The sequence below is a fragment of the Anastrepha obliqua genome, chromosome 1 (genome assembly GCF_027943255.1).
Source record: "Anastrepha obliqua isolate idAnaObli1 chromosome 1, idAnaObli1_1.0, whole genome shotgun sequence".
NCBI classification, from domain to species: Eukaryota; Metazoa; Arthropoda; class Insecta; order Diptera; family Tephritidae; genus Anastrepha; species Anastrepha obliqua.
The window spans coordinates 18,192,239-18,211,678 of NC_072892.1; the positions used below are offsets into that span (position 1 = coordinate 18,192,239).

The following is a 19,440-nucleotide window of genomic DNA, read 5'->3' on the forward strand; positions in this document are numbered from 1 at the left end:
ATTAATTTTTTTATTATATATGAAGGAAAAAATGTATGGTAATATTTACCATATACCTTATAAGATATGTTGTCTATACTCTATACTAATATTATAAAGAGGAAAACATTGTTTGTTTGTAATGAATAGGCTCAAAAACTACTGGACCGATTTTAAAAATTCTTTCACCATTCGAAAGCTACATCATCCACGAGTAACATGGATTATATTTTATTTTGGAAATAGGGCTCGAGATATAGGTCAAAACGTGGACCCGGGTAACCTTCGGATGTGTATGTACAATATGGGTATCAAATGGAAGCTGTTGGTGAATGCTTTAGTCCAGAGTATTTTTCATGCCGCTCCGTGACTAGGGTCTCGAGATAGAGACCAAAATGTGGACCCTAGAATGTGTTTGTACAATATGGATATCAAATTGAAGCTGTTGGTGAATGCTTTAGTACATAGTATTTTTCATGCCGCTCCGTGACTGGGGTCTCGAGATATAGGTCAAAACTTGGACCCGGGTAACCTTTGGTTGTGTATGTACAATATGGGTATCAAATGAAAGCTGTTGATAAGTGCTTTAATACGGGGTAATTTTCATACCTATTGATGACTAGGGTCTGGAAATATATGCGTCGTTATCTTGCTCATGCGTCGTTACCTTGCCTGAACAGCATGTTATGTTATGTTATGTTATGATATGTTATGTTATGTTATGTTATGTTATGTTATGTAATGTTATGTTATGTTATGTTATGTTATGTTATGTTATGTTATGTTATGTTATGTTATGTTATGTTATATTATGTTATGTTATGTTATGTTATGTTATGTTATGTTATGTTATGTTATGTTATGTTATGTTATGTTATGTTATGTTATGTTATGTTATGTTTTGTTATGTTATGTTATGTTATGTTATGTTATGTTATGTTATGTTATGTTATGTTATGTTATGTTATGTTATGTTGTGTTATGTTATGTTAAAGTATATTATGTTATGTTAATGTTAACTCATTCTCTATATCCATACAAAATATCTATCAAACAAATAAAATTAAAATTTTCTTTTGAAAAATGCAACCATTCAATCAGTATTTTCTTATGACGTTATCACGTTAAACTATCGTCAGTAAACCGACTTTACAGACAACCTCTTTTTTTAACTTCCCTTTGTATACTCTAACATCTCTGTATATGTTTTTTTTTTGTATCACAAATTCTCATAACTTATGCATTCTCATATGTACGAATATCGTTCTCACAGTGCATGCGTTGGCGATGACTTCACTATTCTACTAACGCAGTCCGGTGCAGTGCTCAGTTGTGGCGATAATTCAAAGTATGCGCTGGGCCACGAGGAGAACAAAACCTTTCACACGCCGAAAAATGTTGCCAAATTACAGGATATACAAATAGAGAAAATAACAGCCGGCACAGAGCACGTGCTTGCCTTGAGCGCCGACGGTTCTATCTACGTTTGGGGCACCAACCTGCACGGTGCGCTCGGATTAGGTAAACTACAAACACAACAGTGCGTACACAGATTCCTAGGCGCACAAATGAATTTACTAATTGCCTTTGTTTTTAAGGATAACCCCACAAAAAGTGCTGCTGCCACATGTAAATGGCAAGGCGGAGAGAATCTTTTGCGGTCCCAATGTTTCAGCAGTGCTTTTCAAAAGTGGCGACTTGTATCTCTGTGGCTGCAACAAATACAAGAAGTTGGGATTCAAAAAAAATAATACAATCACCGCATTTGTATGTACATTTAATAATTTCAATCACACCAAATAGAATTCCTTGTCGAAAATGACATATCGCTAATTTGTTGGAAGAGTGTCATGTGAAAACAAATCAAAGCAGTAGCGATTAACAAGATATATAACTGTCTGGTGGAACTCACTAGAGAGAACGACATCAGTTAAAAAGCTAGAGAGAGTCCAGAGGTCTGCACTCATTGGAATCAGTGGGGCGCTTCGAGCTACTCCTACTCTGGCGCTTAATGTAATGTTAAACGTTTTACTTATAGACATCGCAGGCAGAATTGCCGCTGCTCGTACCGCAATCAGACTGAGGGGCTTGGGCTATAAGCTCAACCTCACATATGGGCACTCAAGCATCCTCAGAAACTTTGAGTTCATCCCCTCGTCGACGGACCAGTGTGTGCCTTCGCTAAGTCCAAGTGGAAGTTTCTCCACCCATATTCCTCCAAGGGAGGAGTGGACCGGGGGCAACACCTGGGGACAGGGCCTCGTTAACCTGTTCACGGATGGCTCGAAGTTGGACGGTAGGGTTGGAGGAGGAGTATTCTGCAAAGAGCTCCCCATCAAACTCAAATTCAGGCTACCGGATCACTGCAGTGTGTTCCAAGCAGAGGTGGCCGCAATTAAAGAAGCAGCTGACTGGCTACTTACTTGCGTAACAATTGTTAAGAGGGTAAATATTTACTCCGATAGCCAAGCGGCCATCAGGGCCCTAGGCTCTATTATGGTGCATTCGAAGCTGGTCAGGGAATGTCTGGTCTCACTCTCGATTGCATCAGAATTCTTCGACATAAAGATAATTTGGGTACCTGGTCACAGTGACATTGCAGGAAACTGCGAAGCCGACGAGCTGGCCAGACAGGGGACCTGTGAGGCAATGTGCCCGCGAAAGGAGAGGATCGGGATCCCCTTGACAACCTGCGCTCTACTCCTGGAAGGATGGGCTATGCACCAACTCAGCGAACGCTGGGCAAGTACACGAACGTGTAGGGTCGCGAAGTCCTTCTGGCCACGTTTGGATAGGAGGCGTTCGAGGGATATCCTGGGAATGACAAAATGTCATCTCTCAAATTTCGTGGGAATCATCACGGGGCACTGTCCGCGAGGAACACATGCCGTGAGACTCGGAATCACTTCGAGTCCTTTTTGCGACAGCTGCATGGAGGATGAGGTGGAATCATCTCAGCATATGCTCCTTAGCTGCCCAGCCTTCGCGGGACTAAGATTCAAGTATCTTGGTTCTCATTTCTTTTCTGCGCCTGCTGATATAGCAGGTGTTGATAACAAAAATCTGATGAACTACATCAGCAGCATGAGGTTAACACAACCGCGGACTAGTCACCGTTCGTAGTCCACAATCACTCACCACTCCCCCATCCCTTCCCATCCTCCCCCTTCTCTGTCCTTAAATGGTATCACAAAGGACGAACCAAACTATTTCGTCCAAGTGGGCCCTACTCTCTGGGCAACCATTATAACCTAACCTAACAAGATATAGTTTCTTTAATACGACGTTCTTTCAACAAACGCGCGATGTGCATCCAGTAAAGCTGTAATTAGTCGAGCCGTAGTCATAATGGCGTAGCCGTAATCATAACCATAACCGCCACGTTACAGCATTTGACGATAAGTCATGCCGTGACCATTAAGAGTTGATTAGGAATTGGAATTAATGACAACATTTGCATTTAGTCATTTTTCGTCCTTCATTTCTAATATCAAATTTTTATCGCAAATATAAAAACAAGAGAAAATAGTCCGGGAGCCAGGGGTCGGTTTTGGACTGCGTTTTTATACCGTTAAATTCTTGACTATACTTGTGATTTAGCTTTCATGAATAACGAAAGTGAACGTCAGCTGGCGCACCCGCAGTGGGTGCGATTGTGGGAGGCTACGAAACGTGTCGAAAAAAAGGAGTTTTACTTTTTAATTTATTTTACAAGTTCGCCTGTTCAGCTGACGTATTTGCCCCCCTCTACGGCGCTACTGACTATTTTTGTTTTATTCTACTAAATGTCAAAAATACACAAAAAAATTTCAGCCGGTATTAAATGAGTTGTTAAAAATTTTTTTTCGACACGTTTCGCAGCATCCCACCGCTACTGGACCAGCTGACGGTTGGTTTCGTCATCCATTGGATGGCGTCTGCCTTCAGTATTAAAATCAGTCGGCATGAAATGATGAGGTCGAAATGACCCCTGGCTCCCGGACTAAAAGTATTTCACAGCTGCTTACGGTTACGGAGAAAAACCAAAATTCAATACATACATACATACGGCTACGGTTATGGTTACGCCGTTATGTTGCGGCACCTATAATCGTTTACAGTCTATATGTTTGATCAGACCAGCTGATTGCTATGGTTGTGGTTATGGCCAAGGTACGGCACCACTAATTGCAGCTTAGGCCGTACAAGTCGTTCACAGTCCAATAATATTTGAGAAAAGTAGTAAATTTGTCAATTAACTTAATAGAAAAAACTCCAACTGCCACACAAAATCGTTGATGCCAGCTTCTCGTCAATGCACACCGTGTTGCTGGTTGAGAGCGGTCGCATATATACGATGGGCCGCAACGCAGAGGGACAGCTCGGCGTGGGACACACTAGTGAAGTAGATCGGCCTACGCTCGTGGAGTTCATAAAGCATCGCGCCATTGTGGTAAATACCACACATTTTTAAGCTTTGGCTGTAGCTGAATTGTTTAGTTTATTTAGAATTGCAAGTGCAATGATCAGGGAACACTGGTTACTTCCGCGGACAACGTTATCACTTTCTGGGGTACTAGAAACGGCATACCAGAGTTTGGAGATGGTAATTTCGATAAGGTTAGTTAACTCGTATGTAAGTGCATTTAAGTCCTTTTATTAATGTATCAAATATTTTTAGTTACCATTTGGAAATGATGACATTGATTCGGAAATCGGTAATAGCACCGTGGCGTTTACGAATTTCCTTGCTTCGGTTTATAAATCTGAACTTCTTTTAGAACCTGTAGACATTTTGGCGTGAGTAAAAAACAAAAAAAAAAAAAAAATATTTGTATTTTACAGCATCTCAGCACCTTCAATTGATTTGCAGTTTGTACGCATCCAAAGACCAATACCAGAAGGGCTACTACATTAAGGTAAATAACATTTATCTATTGCCACACAGTGTTTTAGTGTTGGTGGACACCACGACACCTTTGGTATCCTCGCTGGCAGAGATGCAGTAAATTGTTTTTAATAAAAGAACTTTATTACATTGTGCACTAATGTATTTGGTTTATTTTATTCAAATGTTAGGTATTTGAAGTCCCATAATATAGAAATACAAGTAAAATGAAACATGAAAAAAGTATATGGAGTAAAAGGGGGCCTTACAATGACCTAATGACTACTGTCAAACATTGTTTTTTTGTAGCTTCCCATTTCTAAATTCTGGATACTATACAATTCAATCTGCTACTTTTACTCTCTTTGTATTGGTGGAATCTGACAAGGTTATTTTTGCCTTGTAATACTAATTACTCTATTAAATGATTTGTATAATTCACCATACGCTATACTTGTAATAAAATGTTCCGAAAACATTGAACAACCCCAGGCTTGCGAAAAAGTTCCAGCTAAATGATATATTAGCCTATGGTCATATTAGGCTTCAAAATACTTATTTGCAATGTCTAATAAAAAAAAGGCTTTAAAAAGTGCATAAGGCATTTCGAAAATGCCAAAATGGAATTGGGTTTAGTAACGCGACATTTGGCCAGCATAGCGTCCTCCACTGCCAAACAATCCACCGGACGTGTAACCGCTATTGGAACGTTCATTGTAGGTTCGATCAAAGCGGTCTTGCGTGGATGACATAGGGCGCCAGTTGTTATCTTCTACCGATTTCTGCCACGTTGAATTGCTGTGGATGCTAGACATGCCATTGCCGGTGTACGACTTGACACCACCTCCTCCTGAGCTGCCGCTCAAATGTGTAGAGGATGCCCAGACACTGTTGCCATTGCTGGAGCTGCCGTAACCATTTGAGTTGTCATAACGTTTATTCGACACTGATGATCTAAAAAAACGATAATGAAGAAACGTATTAATTCAAATAGATTTTACTTCCTTCTAACGCAATTACCTTAAATCGTCGATACCACCGCGCCGGTAACTTCCCGAGGAACGATCTGAGTCCATATAACGGCCAGCGCTGGCTTTATGAATGGTTGAGCTGACATCGCGGCTTGTATGGAATGACGAAGTGCTACTATTGTTGCCTGTGGTGGGAACATGTCGAATTTCAACTTCACGCTTGTAGTCATCCCGTGACGATTTGCTTGTACCATAGTCGTCTAAGATACGCTTTGATGAAGACGTCGACAGGTAGTCATTGCCACGCTTACTATAATCATCAGTGCTGCGCTTTGCCGGAACTACTGAATAATCGTCTAGAGCTGCGCGTTTCGTGCCGGAGCTTGGGTAATCCATGCGTTTGGACGAAGATGAATACTCATCAATGCCACGCTTACTCGTTGATGAACTGGTATAATCATCCCGCTTTTTATCATAGCTGTGGATTACAGTAAAGCAATTGATACATCTTTAGTAATAGAACCAAATTACTAATTCAATTAAAATTCTTCTTTTACTACAGACATTAATATGCCCTAAATTACTGCTGTTCATATTAATTCGTGCATATTTACCTCCTTGAAGATGTCACGAGACTGGCGTCAAAGCGTGGTGGAGGAGGGGCCTCAAAACGAGAATCACTTCCCGAAGAGCGCTTCCGATCGGCCACGTCGGTGTAACGTTCGTTGCTAGACCTTTTGGCAAGCCGCTTAATCGGGTCCTCTCGGGCGTGCATAATCCTTCGAGTACAATTCAAACGAAAATTGGAAAAAACATAAATATTAGTGCATAAATATAAGAATATATTAGTATCAGAGGAGCGTCTAACCGATTTGGCCGTTTAAAGGGAGATGTTTCATCACCTTGCTTACTCAATATTTATGTAATTCTGAGACGAATAACACGTTCTTGGAATAGAATTACAGACAACTAAATTAACTATCACACTTTTTTATACATCCGACACTCTGCACTCAAAACACATCCCGTAACAAGGTGATGTTGCCGCGCTGGCACAGTTGACAGGAAGTAAAAAAGCGGTTTGTGTTCGTGCAACACGTGCGTGTGTATATGGTGGTGTGTATGTATGTATATAAATAATATTGTAATTTCTAAAACAACTGTTAAATGCAAGTGTAGCGCGCTCATACTTCATTTGTTGGCGTTTTAACTCGAGTCGCTCCAATTCGATTTTCTCCCGCTCGAGTTTCTGCCGTTCGCGTTCTAAACGCAGCAACTCAGCTTTCTCCTTCTCCAAACGTTCCCGTTCCTGTGCGAGCTTGCGCCGCTCCTCTGCTAGACGTGCTTCTTCTTGACGTTGGCGTTCGCGAATCTCGCGCCGACGACGCTCTTCTTCACGCAGTTCGCGTTCACGCTCACGTAAACGCTGTCGCTCACGTTCCTCGCGTAACTTTATGTATTCTCGCTGTCTTAGGCGCTGCTCACGTTCACGTTCCCTCTGTCGCTGGTCGCGAACATTTCGGTCATTACGAATGCGGTCGTTGGAGCGGCTGCGATTAGAAAGCTGCCGAATATTTCGATCTTTGGGGCCTTCTTTCGAAATATCACGCTTCTCGCGGTTGCTGGCCACACTCTTCTCCTTGACTTTGTCTTTGGCTTTATCTTTCTCCTTGTCCTTGTCGTCCTTTTGGCTGTGATCCTTCTCCTTATCTTTGTCACGCTGCTTATCCTTGTCAACCTCAACCTTCTTTGATGAATCTTCCTTCTTGATGGTATCCGCAGTCTTGCGTCTGTCATCTCTTGCCTTCGAATTTGTGTCATTAGCCTTCTTATCATCTTCCTTTTTGGTGCTATCTGAACGAGATTTCGATGTAGCTGTTGAGCTACTGCCAATTTCGTTCTTGGTGCGTTCTACAGATATTATCCGTCCATGGAGTTCGGTGTGATGCAAATGTTCAATGCAGCGACTGGCATCGGATGATGACGACATTGTTACGTAGCCATAACAACGGGTGCCTGGAGTACGGGTGTTGGTAACAACTTTAGCGCCGATTACCTTTCCAAACTTCGAAAATATAGTTTTTAGATCACTAGCGCGTGTCAACGATGACAAGCCGGACACCCATAAGTTGCGAGACGGTGTTGTTTGCTTTGCTGCTGCCGACGATTTCGCCGAGGTATTGGCTGAGGACTTCTCTGCAATTTCCATACAAATAATAGTGGAAGAGTAATGGTGAGCACACATTCAAATATTTTGCGATTCGTTTTGAGTCTGCATATTTTTATATATAAAGATTTTATTCTTTAAGTAAAGGCAAGAAACTGTACCACAATAGAGTGCAATGACTCTTTCTTTTTTTTTTGTTAATAATTAAGTGTTCAAATTTGTATATATATAAAATGCACTTTAAATGGTTTCCCTAAAACAACTCAACAAAGAAAATGTGAACTTCAGATTTGAATTAACAATATGAGGAGTGAAGTTAGCGAATATTGGAAAATTATTTATGTTGTTTGTTTCCTCAAGCGCCCAATGCAGATCTCCAAAATGACAGCATGAAAATTAAGCTCCACTTGCTGTTGATGTTTCTTTAACGGAGAAGTAACTCGGTCATTAGCAGATTTACGTACGAGTGTCTTTTTACACCTCCGCTGCGCCGGCATTTATGACAATGCATTACCTAAGTATTTGGTTGGGAGAGTGAAATAATTCCTGATATTTCTTTGCGGGTAAGTAGTCCTTTAAATGATGAACGAATACCAGTAAATAAATGAAGCGAAACAGCCTTTCCTGATTTTCAGCACATATTGGTTATTTTCTAAAAGCGAAAATATTGGATGATTTCCTAGCGCTGAAAAGAAATCCTTTAGTACTGCGGTCCAAGAGCTGCTCCAGATACACCTTGCCAAGGCTTGGCACATAGTTGATGCTAGTTTGTTGATTAAAACTCTATTGACTAGCTCTTGTCCATAGAAATTCTATAGTTCCTCGAAATAAAAAAATCGAAATCACAAAATTTCGTGGTGACAATTAACTCGCGAAGGGATTGCTTTATATCCTTATACTCTGTTGCACCTGCCGACTATTAACTTAACACAAGTTCACACTTTCTTTGCTGAGGATGCCACTCAATTCAATATATTTATAAATTTGAGTTCGAAAATGAGCTTATTACTTTCTAAACCCTACATGATTGTTGATCTTCGCATAACACTTTCTGCAGATGCCTTTGTTTATAGCCCTGCGTTTTTTGGTTAATTACCTTTGTCATCCTTTTGTGATGTTTTGTTTGAAGATGATTTATGTTCACTGTTATCACGAATACAAGCAAGTTTTGAGTTGAATCAAGTTGAATTCAGCGGAAAAATATTAAAAAGAAATGAAATTAGTAAAATGTGTTGACGTTGGCTGCCTCAAATCTTGAATTAATTTGGCAGAGTCGAATAGTTGTTGATATGCAAAATTTATGCCAGCTATTAGAAGTTGAGCATTGTGAAGACCGTATATCTTAGAACACAGGTTGTCTGCAACAATTTGAAATAACTTAATCACTGCAAAGTTCCATAAGTACATCAGGTATCAGTTCGGTATTGATAGCATTCCTTGAGCTTGTACTGTTGTTGCTGCAGCTTACAGAGTCCTGCCTAGAGCGGTGAAACCATCAGTTGCCGTCGCCAACCTCATCTAACGATAGACCCATGAAGCGGGCTGTTTCTGAGCTTGTGGGTTCTTCCTTGAGTATCATTGTCATCTACTAGCAGTTGCCTGTCTATTAATTCTTCACTTCACTCAAATACTTCGTCCAATGCAGGTTGCCGCTGACATCTTTACAAATGCTCAACACTATAGCCGGTATATATTCGCCATAAAGACTAATCCAAAAGAGAGTTGAAATCTGCATTATCTATATCCGTTTCAGAATCTCTTTGGTTCTATTGTGCTGCTAAATTTTATACTTTGGCATTCAACCAACCTATCGTCTTTCCCCTTTTTGTCGCTGGACTTTTCATCTTTTCTCTTTGATTTCTCGTCCTCCGACTTGGTATTTTTACGTTCGTCCTTGCTGTTGCTGGATCCACCCTTAGACAGCCGCGAGTCTCTCGTAGCTGCTACACTTTTGCTGTTCTTTTGCGTTGAACTATTTCCGGAAGTAGTACCTTCAGCGTCGGCTATAAATGACCGGTAGTAAAGGCGATTTACGGGTAAGAATAGTTATTTTTGTTAGTTGTTTTAATTTTAACTTTGTCTGATTTGCTGTTGATTTCATTACAGATTTTTATCAGCAATATAATATATATACGTATATATATTAATTTTATGTTTCACTACAAGCGTTTGAAATCTGCGTACATTTGTGTTGCTTAGCTTGCAACTCGTTTAATTTAAATTTAAACACATTGACGATTTATAGCAATAAATTAAAAATCTTTTTTTTGTTTTTTTAAGGATTTTATGTTTTGGATTTAATCAAAATACTCACTGCTTTTTTCCTTGTCATCAGGTGCCTGTAGAATGAAAGAACGTTTAATAGGATTATACAAGAATTTTGTTTCATATTTTCTACAAATATTGAAAAAATGTGACCTTATGACATTAAGAAAATGTTGCATATTTCATTTGAGAAAATAAAGACTAAAATGCAACACAATTACAAATTATGTATTGAATATAACAAAACATATCGAAGAGTCCGTTTCCACGGCAGCCGGTTCTACGTTACCGAAACGTCCCGGATTTATATCTGGCCAAGGACTATCACTCCAGCAGCATTCCCCGTATGTAAGTATGGGGAATGTTTACCTGCTACAACAACAACAAGAGTCCTACCAATGTGGGAAATCAATACGGAAGTTAAGCATGTAGGCCTTAACCTTGAAACCAGGCTCAAAGGGAAAAGGAATGCTGACGCAACCTTGTCCAAAGCAACTAAGGCATAACTCATTGTATGCTGACGTTTAGCAGGAAGGAGATGGATGTACATCATGATTGTTAGGCCAATGATAACACATGGAGCGGTTGCGTGGCTATCGAGGACCACCTTTTCAGCAATGTGAGCTGCACTAACTAAGCTTCAGCACTTGGTATGTGTGTGTCATGGTCACCTATTCTAGCTGCCACTGCTTCACTCGATTATTCAGCAACCAGCCAAACCAACCCTGTTTAACATGACTAGGAAAGATTTTGGTAAAGGAAAAGTGATCTCATCCAAGAGCGTGAAATCGTTGCTTCTGCACCTCCCACTTAACCAGCTATCCAGGGATGACAACACTAAGGTTATTAATTGTGATGAGAAATTCAGGATCGAAGTAAGTTGGAATACACTTGCCTCGGTAACAAACTCCAGGATTGTACCTTACACTGGTATACAGATGGTTCGAATGTACCTGAAGGCATAGCCGCTGGCATATATGGCACTAACACAACCATCCCGTGCCGATGGACAGTTTTCCTAAGATTATCTTCCAATCGGAAGTGTATGCCATTACTTTATGTGCAGAGATCAACTTAGACAGAAACCTGCGGAATGCGCAAATTGATATTCTGAGCGACAGTCAGGCACTACTCAAGGCGTTGCCATCCTCTGAGCCTAAGTGCTTATTAGTCGTTGAGTGTATCGAGAAATTGAATTTGCTAGGAATGCACAATCCCATTCGGTTCATATGGATCCCAGAACATAGGAATTTTACTAGGAAGGAAGGAGGCAGCGACCTCGTTATCAGACAAGCAACCAAGCATCAAGAAGGATCTAAAAAGCATTCCCATGGCAGCCGGTTCTACGTTACCGGAATGACTCGGGTTTTTCCCGACCAAGGCTGCCGCCCCAGTATACTAGCCCTGTCTAGTGTACCGCATATCACCCCACCCCTTACGTCACAGGAGCAAACTCTCGCAGCAATCCTGCTCCAAATGCTTCTCCTCAGGGCTGGAATCGAATCCAACCCTGGGCCAGAAGTATTCTACTGCTGCGTCTGCCACAAACGGCTTCACCCGAACTCCACCTCGGTTAGGTGTAACAAGTGCAACGGGTGGAGCCACCTTAAGACCTGTTCAGGCCTTAAGTCGCATAGGGAGTGGTCCACACGGTATGTGGCCACGTGTTGCTCCCGCCAACACGCGTCTGATGCCTCCACGGCTACTACACCCCCTGATAGGCCGGCACTACCAACCGCCACCACAACCCACACCTCCACGATGAGGAGCCTATCGGAGCAACACAACTCCCCCTCAACCCCTCCCCTTCCTTCCAGCTCCAACCCCAGTGCGGGGACAAACCAGCAGCTCCTGGCCCCCGTACAGTCTGTTCCGTGTGTCAGACCATAATACCTCGGAATCTGGTATCAGTCCAATGCAATTCTTGCAATGGCTGGTGCATTTTCGAAGATGTTCCGGCCTGCGCACCACCCGTGAGTGGACAACTGCCTACGTTGCCCCCTGCTGCAGAGCTATGCACCCACTACCGCCCCCAGAGGCGCGGCCGCCCACCACCATCAGGCCGCAACAACAACAGTGGATTGCGCAGCAGATCCAACGTAGACAACCTCACGCGTCCCTCATCCCCCGAATTACACGGACCTCACCGAGAAGCTTCAAGCTTCTCCAATTCAACTGCAACGGACTTACGAGTAAGGTCGACGAGATAGTTGACTTTATGAGCCGACACAGTACTAAAATAGCTGCGGTCCAAGAAACAAAGCTGTACGCTAGGTCATCTCTGATCACCAGGGATGGCTATAACGTGCACAGACACGATCGCGAGTGAGACAATGGTGGTGGCCTAGCGTTTATAGTCCACCACACAGTGCAGTATAATCTCATCGATGAAGGAATCGACCGCAGTGACAGCACCTTAGAATGTTATGGCATAGCTGTCCGGTCAACTCGAAATATTTAACATATATATACCCCCTGTCATCTGCTGCCCGGCAGGATATCACCCTGACATAGGTGCGCTCATCAGAGGTGAAAACCGATTGGTTGTAGGTGACTTCAATGCGCATCACGATCTTTGGCATTCAAGCCTGCCAAATGATCGTAGGGGACAGCAACTGGCAGAGCAGATAGACGATTCGACATTCAGCACTGTGAACGACGACGCCCCCACCAGGGTAGTGGGCAATTGCAGCAGCTCGCCTGACCTAACAATAGCTAGCGCGGGTCTGATAAATAGCATAACGTGGCGACCTATGCTATCGCTTGCATCAGACCACTTGCCCATTATCGTCTGAGAGACCTGCTGGCTTCGTTTCCGCGTATCACCGGTCCTATTTTAACTTTAAAAAAGCTAATTGGACCGGCTTCGCGGAATTCACCGAGGACACCTTCGCCGCTCTTCCCATCCCCACTGATGTGCGCGTAGGCGAACGCGCATTCCACAAGGTGCTCACAGCTGCTGCGGCTCGCTTCATTCCAGCTGGAAGTTACAAGGACATTCGTCGTCATTTCCCAGCCGAAGCAGCCAGTTTAGCAAACGAGCGTTGCCACCTACGCCAGGCCGATCCCGGGGATCCCCGCATAAGGGATCTCAATTTGTAGCTCCGGCAACTGGTAAATCAACATAAGCGGACCAAATGGGTTGAGCACCTGAAGACCTGTAACCTCACCTCTGAGGTGAGTAAGCTCTGGTCCACCGTTAGGTCCCCGTCGAACCCGACGAAGCACAACGACAAGGGGGCTATCACCTTCAACGGTTGCACTTCGTCAGACCCGAAGAGATGCGCGAGCTATTTTAGCCGGCTTTTCATACTGCATCCTCCGGGCGACAGAGCCAAACGTCGTGCTACCAGAAGGCTGCACAAACTGACGAACGACAGTGCGCCACTTACTTTCTCCGGTGATGAGGTTCAGGAGGCCTTCAACAAGTCAAAATCATCGAAGCCATTGGCCCTGACGGTTTAAACGCGCTGATGCTGAAGCATCTGGGACCCCTGGGAGTAGGATTCCTCACAAGGGTCATTAATCTGTCCCTGTCCACTCTCATCATCCCTGACAAGTGGAAAGCAGGGAGAGTGGTCCCACTACTAAAACCTGTGAAACCCGCCAACCAAGGGGAGTCTTATCGGCCGATAACTCCCCTTTCCCCAGTAGTGAAGACACTTGAAGCCCTCCTACTCCCACTCTACACGAAACACCTGGCCCCAGCCCCACATCAGCACGGATTCCGACGAGTGCACAGCACCACCACTGCACTCACCGCCATAAACGCCCAGATAAATCGCGGGCTTAACCAAAATCGCCCCTGCGAGAGGACTGTCCTAGTAGCGTTGGACCTGAAGAGGGCTTTCATTACAGTCAGACATTCCACGCTACTAGATGATATTTATCAGTCGACACTCCCGCCAGGGCTGAAGAGGTGGCCCGCAAACTATCTGAGCAGTCGGCACTCGTCAGTGATATTTCAAGATCAAACTTCAAAGCAGAGAAAGATTAAGCAAGGTGTACCGCAGGGTGGTGTCCTTTCTCCCTTGCTGTTCAACTTCTACATCTCGAAGCTCCCCCAACTACCAGCAGGAGTTTCCCTGATCTCATACGCTGACGACTGCACGATAATGGCGTCGGGCAATGACATCGATGGCCTGTGTTCCAAATTGAACAACTACTTCACCGACCTTTCTCGCTTTTTCACTGCGAGGAATCTCCAACTTTCCCCCACCAAGTCCACGGCGACCCTCTTTACCACCTGGACAAAGGAGGTCAAGCTGTCCCTTAAGGTAAATGTCGATGACACACCTATTCCGACGGTAAATAACTCCAAAATTTTGGGTGTAACCTTTGACAGCTTGCTCTCCTTCTCTGCGCACACAACCGAAATTGCCACTAAAGTCCAAAATCGCAACAAGGTCCTCAAATCGCAGGCCGGCAGAACTTGGGGCAAAGACAAAGATGCTTTCGACATTTAAATCAATTGGCCGGCCGGTTCTAAACTATGCTGCGCCTGTCTGGTCGCCTGGAACCAGTGATTCGCAGTGGACAAAGCTACAGACATGTCAAAATACCGCCATTCGGACAGCGACCGGGTGCCTCCTGATGTCTCCGATTCAACATCTATTTACATAACGAGGCACAAATGCTCCCAGTAGCGGAGCACAACAAACTGCTCAGCAAGCAGTTCCTGCTGGGATGTTACCGCAGTTTCACCCCTACAGACACCTGCTTGAGCCTGAGACGCCTCCCAGACACGTCAGGAGACACCTTTTAGACTACGCTGACGAAATCCAGGACAAAACTGACCGCAACCTACTGGACCGGACAGTATTTAGACAGTCAATAAACGACATCCACCGGGAGACCGTTACCACCTTCATGAACTCCCGTCCTGTGAATGCCGTAATCGGAGTCCAACCACCACCTATTGCAGATGAAGAGCTCCAGCTTCCCCGTGAGATTCGTGTAACACTGGCACAATTACGTTCTGGATGCTGTAGCAGGTTAAACTCCTACATATCCAGAATCGACCCCGACATACCAAACACATGTCCGGCATGTGAAGGTACCCCGCACGACACTAACCACCTCTTCACATGCCCCCTCAAACCGACTCATCTAACCCCCCTCTCCCTCTGGACCCAACCTGTCGAAACAGCATGTTTCCTGGGCCTACCCCTAGATGAGCTAGACGAAGACGACCGATGATATGCCTACACAGACAGGGCTACCTATGCTGTTAAAACAACAACAAAAGGATCTTACAAGCGAAAAGCTAAGGCTAAAAGACGTGTGCCAGCTCACGCCATAATTTAATGCTCACGACGAGCTTTCTGACAGATTACTGCAGACTGCGTAGTCATCTGTACAGAATCGGGATAGAGTCCACATACTCTTGTCGTTTCTGTGACCAGCCCTCCTTCCTCTCGAATGTGATGCAATAGCGCGAAGGATAGGATATCTCGGCTGGAAGAAGAGCACATACAACCAGCCCAACACAGCTCTATCTTAGGTTTAAGGGAACTAGGTTTGGATAGGTACTGGGATGATCAGAGGGCACAAAAACTATAAGGCCGTTGTGCAAACCTCATTTTCATTCAATCACCGCCGACTAGAAGAACTTTAAGGTTATATTCTGCGGTTAATTTCATGACAAAAAAATATCTACAAGTTGGGTATCCAAAGCAATATCCCCAGAAATAGCAGATATTTTTATTTGTATCTTTCCCCACTTCCCAAAGGAGCGGTTTTTTGGAAGTTTTGGGTAATAAACATAATAATTTTACAAAATAAATTGTTTCTACTTAATGAATGAAGGTAAACTAGCCTTCTAGTTACTTTTGATTGGAACTTTGAAGTTTAAATGATTTTAGAAATAATGGCTTTCACATTAATATGTATGCGCAAAAATATACCCATTCTTAAACTTAATTTCGGTTGAGCAAAATTTCAGATGTCCAAAAATACAATAAAAATTGTGCGGATTTTTTAATGTTCAAGTTTCAGAACAGCTGTTATGTACAAATTTTCAACCTAAAAAAACCTTCAGAGAGGTTTGAAATCAAAACAAAAAAATCGAAGTTACACGCAAATTTGAAAAGGCGTTTCAGAGAATGTTTACCCTATGTAAAGTGGTTTTCAAACTTTGAACGCCTTTTTCTCAAAACCGTGTTTTCGAAGTCGGTGGACACGATTTCTCAAAAACGGCTGAACCGATCGTCTTGAAATTTTAACACAACCTTCTCAGATATATTATCTAGGTATTAATCGAAGGAATAAGAATTCTGATGATTTCTTCTATTTTTTTTTTATGCAATTTTTCGCGAAAATTTTTGTAGAAAATTCGATTTTTTTTTCCTATAGCCATTTTAACAAAAATTAAAATTTTGACTATTCCTTCGATTAATACCTAGCTTTATCTATCCACAAAAATAACCTAATTGGTTTTTCGATTTCAGATCCAAACCGGAGATATTTTGTCCACCACCGAACGCTTTTTTTTTTGGATGACGCTTGGGAGATCATCTGCAAGAGCCGTGCACTTCAATATTTTCACTAACTTTACGTGCTATAATTAACTTTAAAGTAGACATTATTTGAATAATTAAAAATTGTATTTGTTTAATAAAATCGTTCTTTTTAAAAAATTCTCAAAAAAACGTCATTTTTAAGCCTTACAAGTGTATATAACCACAACAAATGGCAACTCGTGCGTGCTACAGCTTTCAGACAAGCACATTGTGGACTTTTTGAACAAATATTTTAACAAAAATTGTGCGCAATTCTTTAATTTAATTTAAGCTTACACTTTTATATAAATTATTGGATTGGCTTTCCATTACCAGTTATGCTTATAAAGACTGTGTAAAGAAAGTGCGGGGACTAATTTTCCATATTATTACACACAAATGTATTCAATATATCAGCCTTTTGATTTATAGTACTTTTTATAAATTACCACTAAGAATTTATAGGAATATTTCAAGCTAAAAATACTTTTTTTTGCATAAATATCAAAAAATTCCCTATTTTACAAAAAAAGGAACAATATTCACTAATAAATAATAGTTCGTATTTTATTAAAATTCTATTACTACAAATGTTACGGCGGCCGCCGTAGACAAATGGGTTTGTGCCTGACTACTATTCGGATTTCAGAGGGAACGTAGGTTCGAATCTCGGTGAAAGACCAAAATGAAGAAAAAAAAGTTTTTTCTAATAGCGGCCGCCCCTCGACAGGCAATGACAAAGCTCAGAGTATATTTCTGTCACGAAAAAGCTCCTCATAAAAAAATAACTGCCGTTCGGAGTCGGCTTAAAACTGTAGGTCCCTCCATTTGTGGAACAACATCAAGATGCACGCCCCAAATAGGAGGAGCTCGGCGAAACACCCAAAAAAGGGAGTACGCGCCAATTATATATATATATGTACTTTGGTAATTCTCTACTTTATGTAGTATTTGAAGAATATGGTCATAAAGTACATAAGAACGATATTTGAGAGTAACAATATTATTAAATTTTGTCTCTTTATAATTACAGTCACAGTAAAATCTTTAGAATTTATGTAAATACACTCACCTCATCATGAAGTAGTTTTTGTTCCTCTTCTCCGATTGTCAAATTTATAGATTCTTCATTAGATTCCCCGGCATTTTCCTCTTCACCTTCAGGGTCATCATTAAAATTTTCTTCTCCATCTCCTTCATCATTATTTTCTGTCGCTTCACCATCGTCGATTATTACACATTCATCATCTACATCGCCCACTTGGTCGACTTGATCGTCTTCCTCCTCTTCGAATTGTTCATCTTCATCATAGTCATCATTTTCTCCAGCATGCTCTTCCTCATCAATAGGTTCCTGCTTAATTTTTATTGGCTCAACAGGCTTCGCATCAATTTTCTTTACATCCATAATCTTCTTTGTGGTAGCCTTGGTATTGGACATAAAAAGGTATTTACCCGGATCTAAACCCTCACTTTTGATAGACTAAATTAATAAATGATACATACACATGTATATGTAAGACAAATCGAATAGTTCCATCTGGATTAAGTTTTACGAGCATTAGATAATGTGAGAATGATTGATTACCTTCTCCAGCCTTTCAACTAACGATGCCTTTGCCCCAACTGTGTCCAAATTTCTTTTTTCTAACTCTTCTTTTAAATCACAAACACGCAGCTCACTCAACTTTTTTCCAGTGTCCGGCATTATATTTCTAAAGTTGATGATTCAATTATTTAATTCTTTGCTGAACAAACTTTATGTCTGATATGTAATACAAAATGGCGTTTCAAGAAAACCCAGGGTTGCTGCGTGTGTAGAATATGTAGTAAGAAATTGACAGTAAATGTAATCTATTACCATAATTTACAATCGCACAGTACGGTTAAAAGGTCTTAAAGCCGGCGCCAATTCATTGATAAGAACTCTGGATTGCTAATTTTTAACAGTTTTCTGGCAAAATTATGAATATGAGGTGAGTAAAAATTGCATGACCAGCGGGCTAAGGAAATATTTTAAAGCAAGTGAAATCTAAAAGAAGACAGAAAAACGTATGAAATTGTCAAATTGAATGATGTTGGCAATATATGTTATGTAATATTTGAAGTCATATCTTCCCAACACTTAGAACCAATGAGCGCCATTTTGCATGTTTGACACCCACTATATATTTTTTTTATCTTTCTTTCCCCTGAATCGTATAAATCAAACAATGCCTTCAAGCAATCAATATGCTGAGCATAACGCAAATGACGGTAATTTAACACGGCAATGCCTACATTTAAATCAAAATCTCGGCGCTTAATTGTTCATTTTATAACAACTGTCAAATTTGGTTGATCGCAATGGCCATATTTCAATGCGATGGTAAAAAAAGTTTATACCACTTTAGATAATTGTTTTAATTAAAAGCTACTGTTAAAATTTTAAGTTGAACGGTTACAATTACAAGTTAACTAACATTTTAACATATTGATTTGCCTATCATCAAATATTTTAGAGTGAACATTTGGAGTAAAATATCGAACGTTTTGTTATTCCAAATTTTCGCCTACGGTGCGTTTTGCCCGTTCCTTCGATTGTGTATACAGACATCAGGTATGATCTGTATGTATATAGTGAAAATTTGGGATGGAATAAAATATTTTTTTTTATCTTTTTATTTATTTTTTACTATTATAGTTTTTTTT

General features: G+C 41.6%; 2 protein-coding genes across 2 annotated transcripts in view; one reads left to right on the top strand and one right to left on the bottom strand.

The window, feature by feature from the left end:
* LOC129235911 (serine/threonine-protein kinase Nek8) overlaps positions 1-4,967 on the top strand; it is a 39,066-nt gene extending 34,099 nt beyond the window's left edge. The window contains exons 11-16 of the mRNA XM_054869985.1: positions 1,253-1,519; positions 1,578-1,746; positions 4,226-4,411; positions 4,468-4,578; positions 4,640-4,758; positions 4,832-4,967. Of these exons, the coding sequence (XP_054725960.1) occupies positions 1,253-1,519; positions 1,578-1,746; positions 4,226-4,411; positions 4,468-4,578; positions 4,640-4,758; positions 4,832-4,967 (988 nt within the window). The remainder of the gene's footprint in view (positions 1-1,252; positions 1,520-1,577; positions 1,747-4,225; positions 4,412-4,467; positions 4,579-4,639; positions 4,759-4,831) is intronic.
* Positions 4,968-4,986: 19 nt separating this feature from the next.
* LOC129238724 (SAFB-like transcription modulator) lies at positions 4,987-18,537 on the bottom strand. Its single transcript, XM_054873874.1, has 9 exons — positions 18,338-18,537; positions 17,822-18,232; positions 10,299-10,323; positions 9,792-9,987; positions 9,081-9,127; positions 7,008-8,013; positions 6,432-6,596; positions 5,867-6,295; positions 4,987-5,800 (listed from the first exon to the last, which is right to left on the bottom strand). The coding sequence occupies exons 1-9, from the start codon at positions 18,455-18,457 to the stop codon at positions 5,479-5,481; spliced, it is 2,721 nt and encodes a 906-aa protein (XP_054729849.1). The 5' UTR covers positions 18,458-18,537; the 3' UTR covers positions 4,987-5,478.
* Positions 18,538-19,440: the final 903 nt, after the last annotated feature.

What these genes read in the sequence shown, in the direction of transcription:
- LOC129238724 (XM_054873874.1), bottom strand. Translation starts at nt 18,457, where the DNA reads ATGCCGGACACTGGAAAAAAGTTGAGTGAGCTGCGTGTTTGTGATTTA. An exon ending in AAAAACTACTTCATGATGAG is followed by an intron (nt 10,324 to 17,821) that starts GTGAGTGTATTT and finishes TTCATTCTACAG; the next exon opens with GCACCTGATGACAAGGAAAA. An exon ending in TGATGACAAGGAAAAAAGCA is followed by an intron (nt 9,988 to 10,298) that starts GTGAGTATTTTG and finishes GGTCATTTATAG; the next exon opens with CCGACGCTGAAGGTACTACT.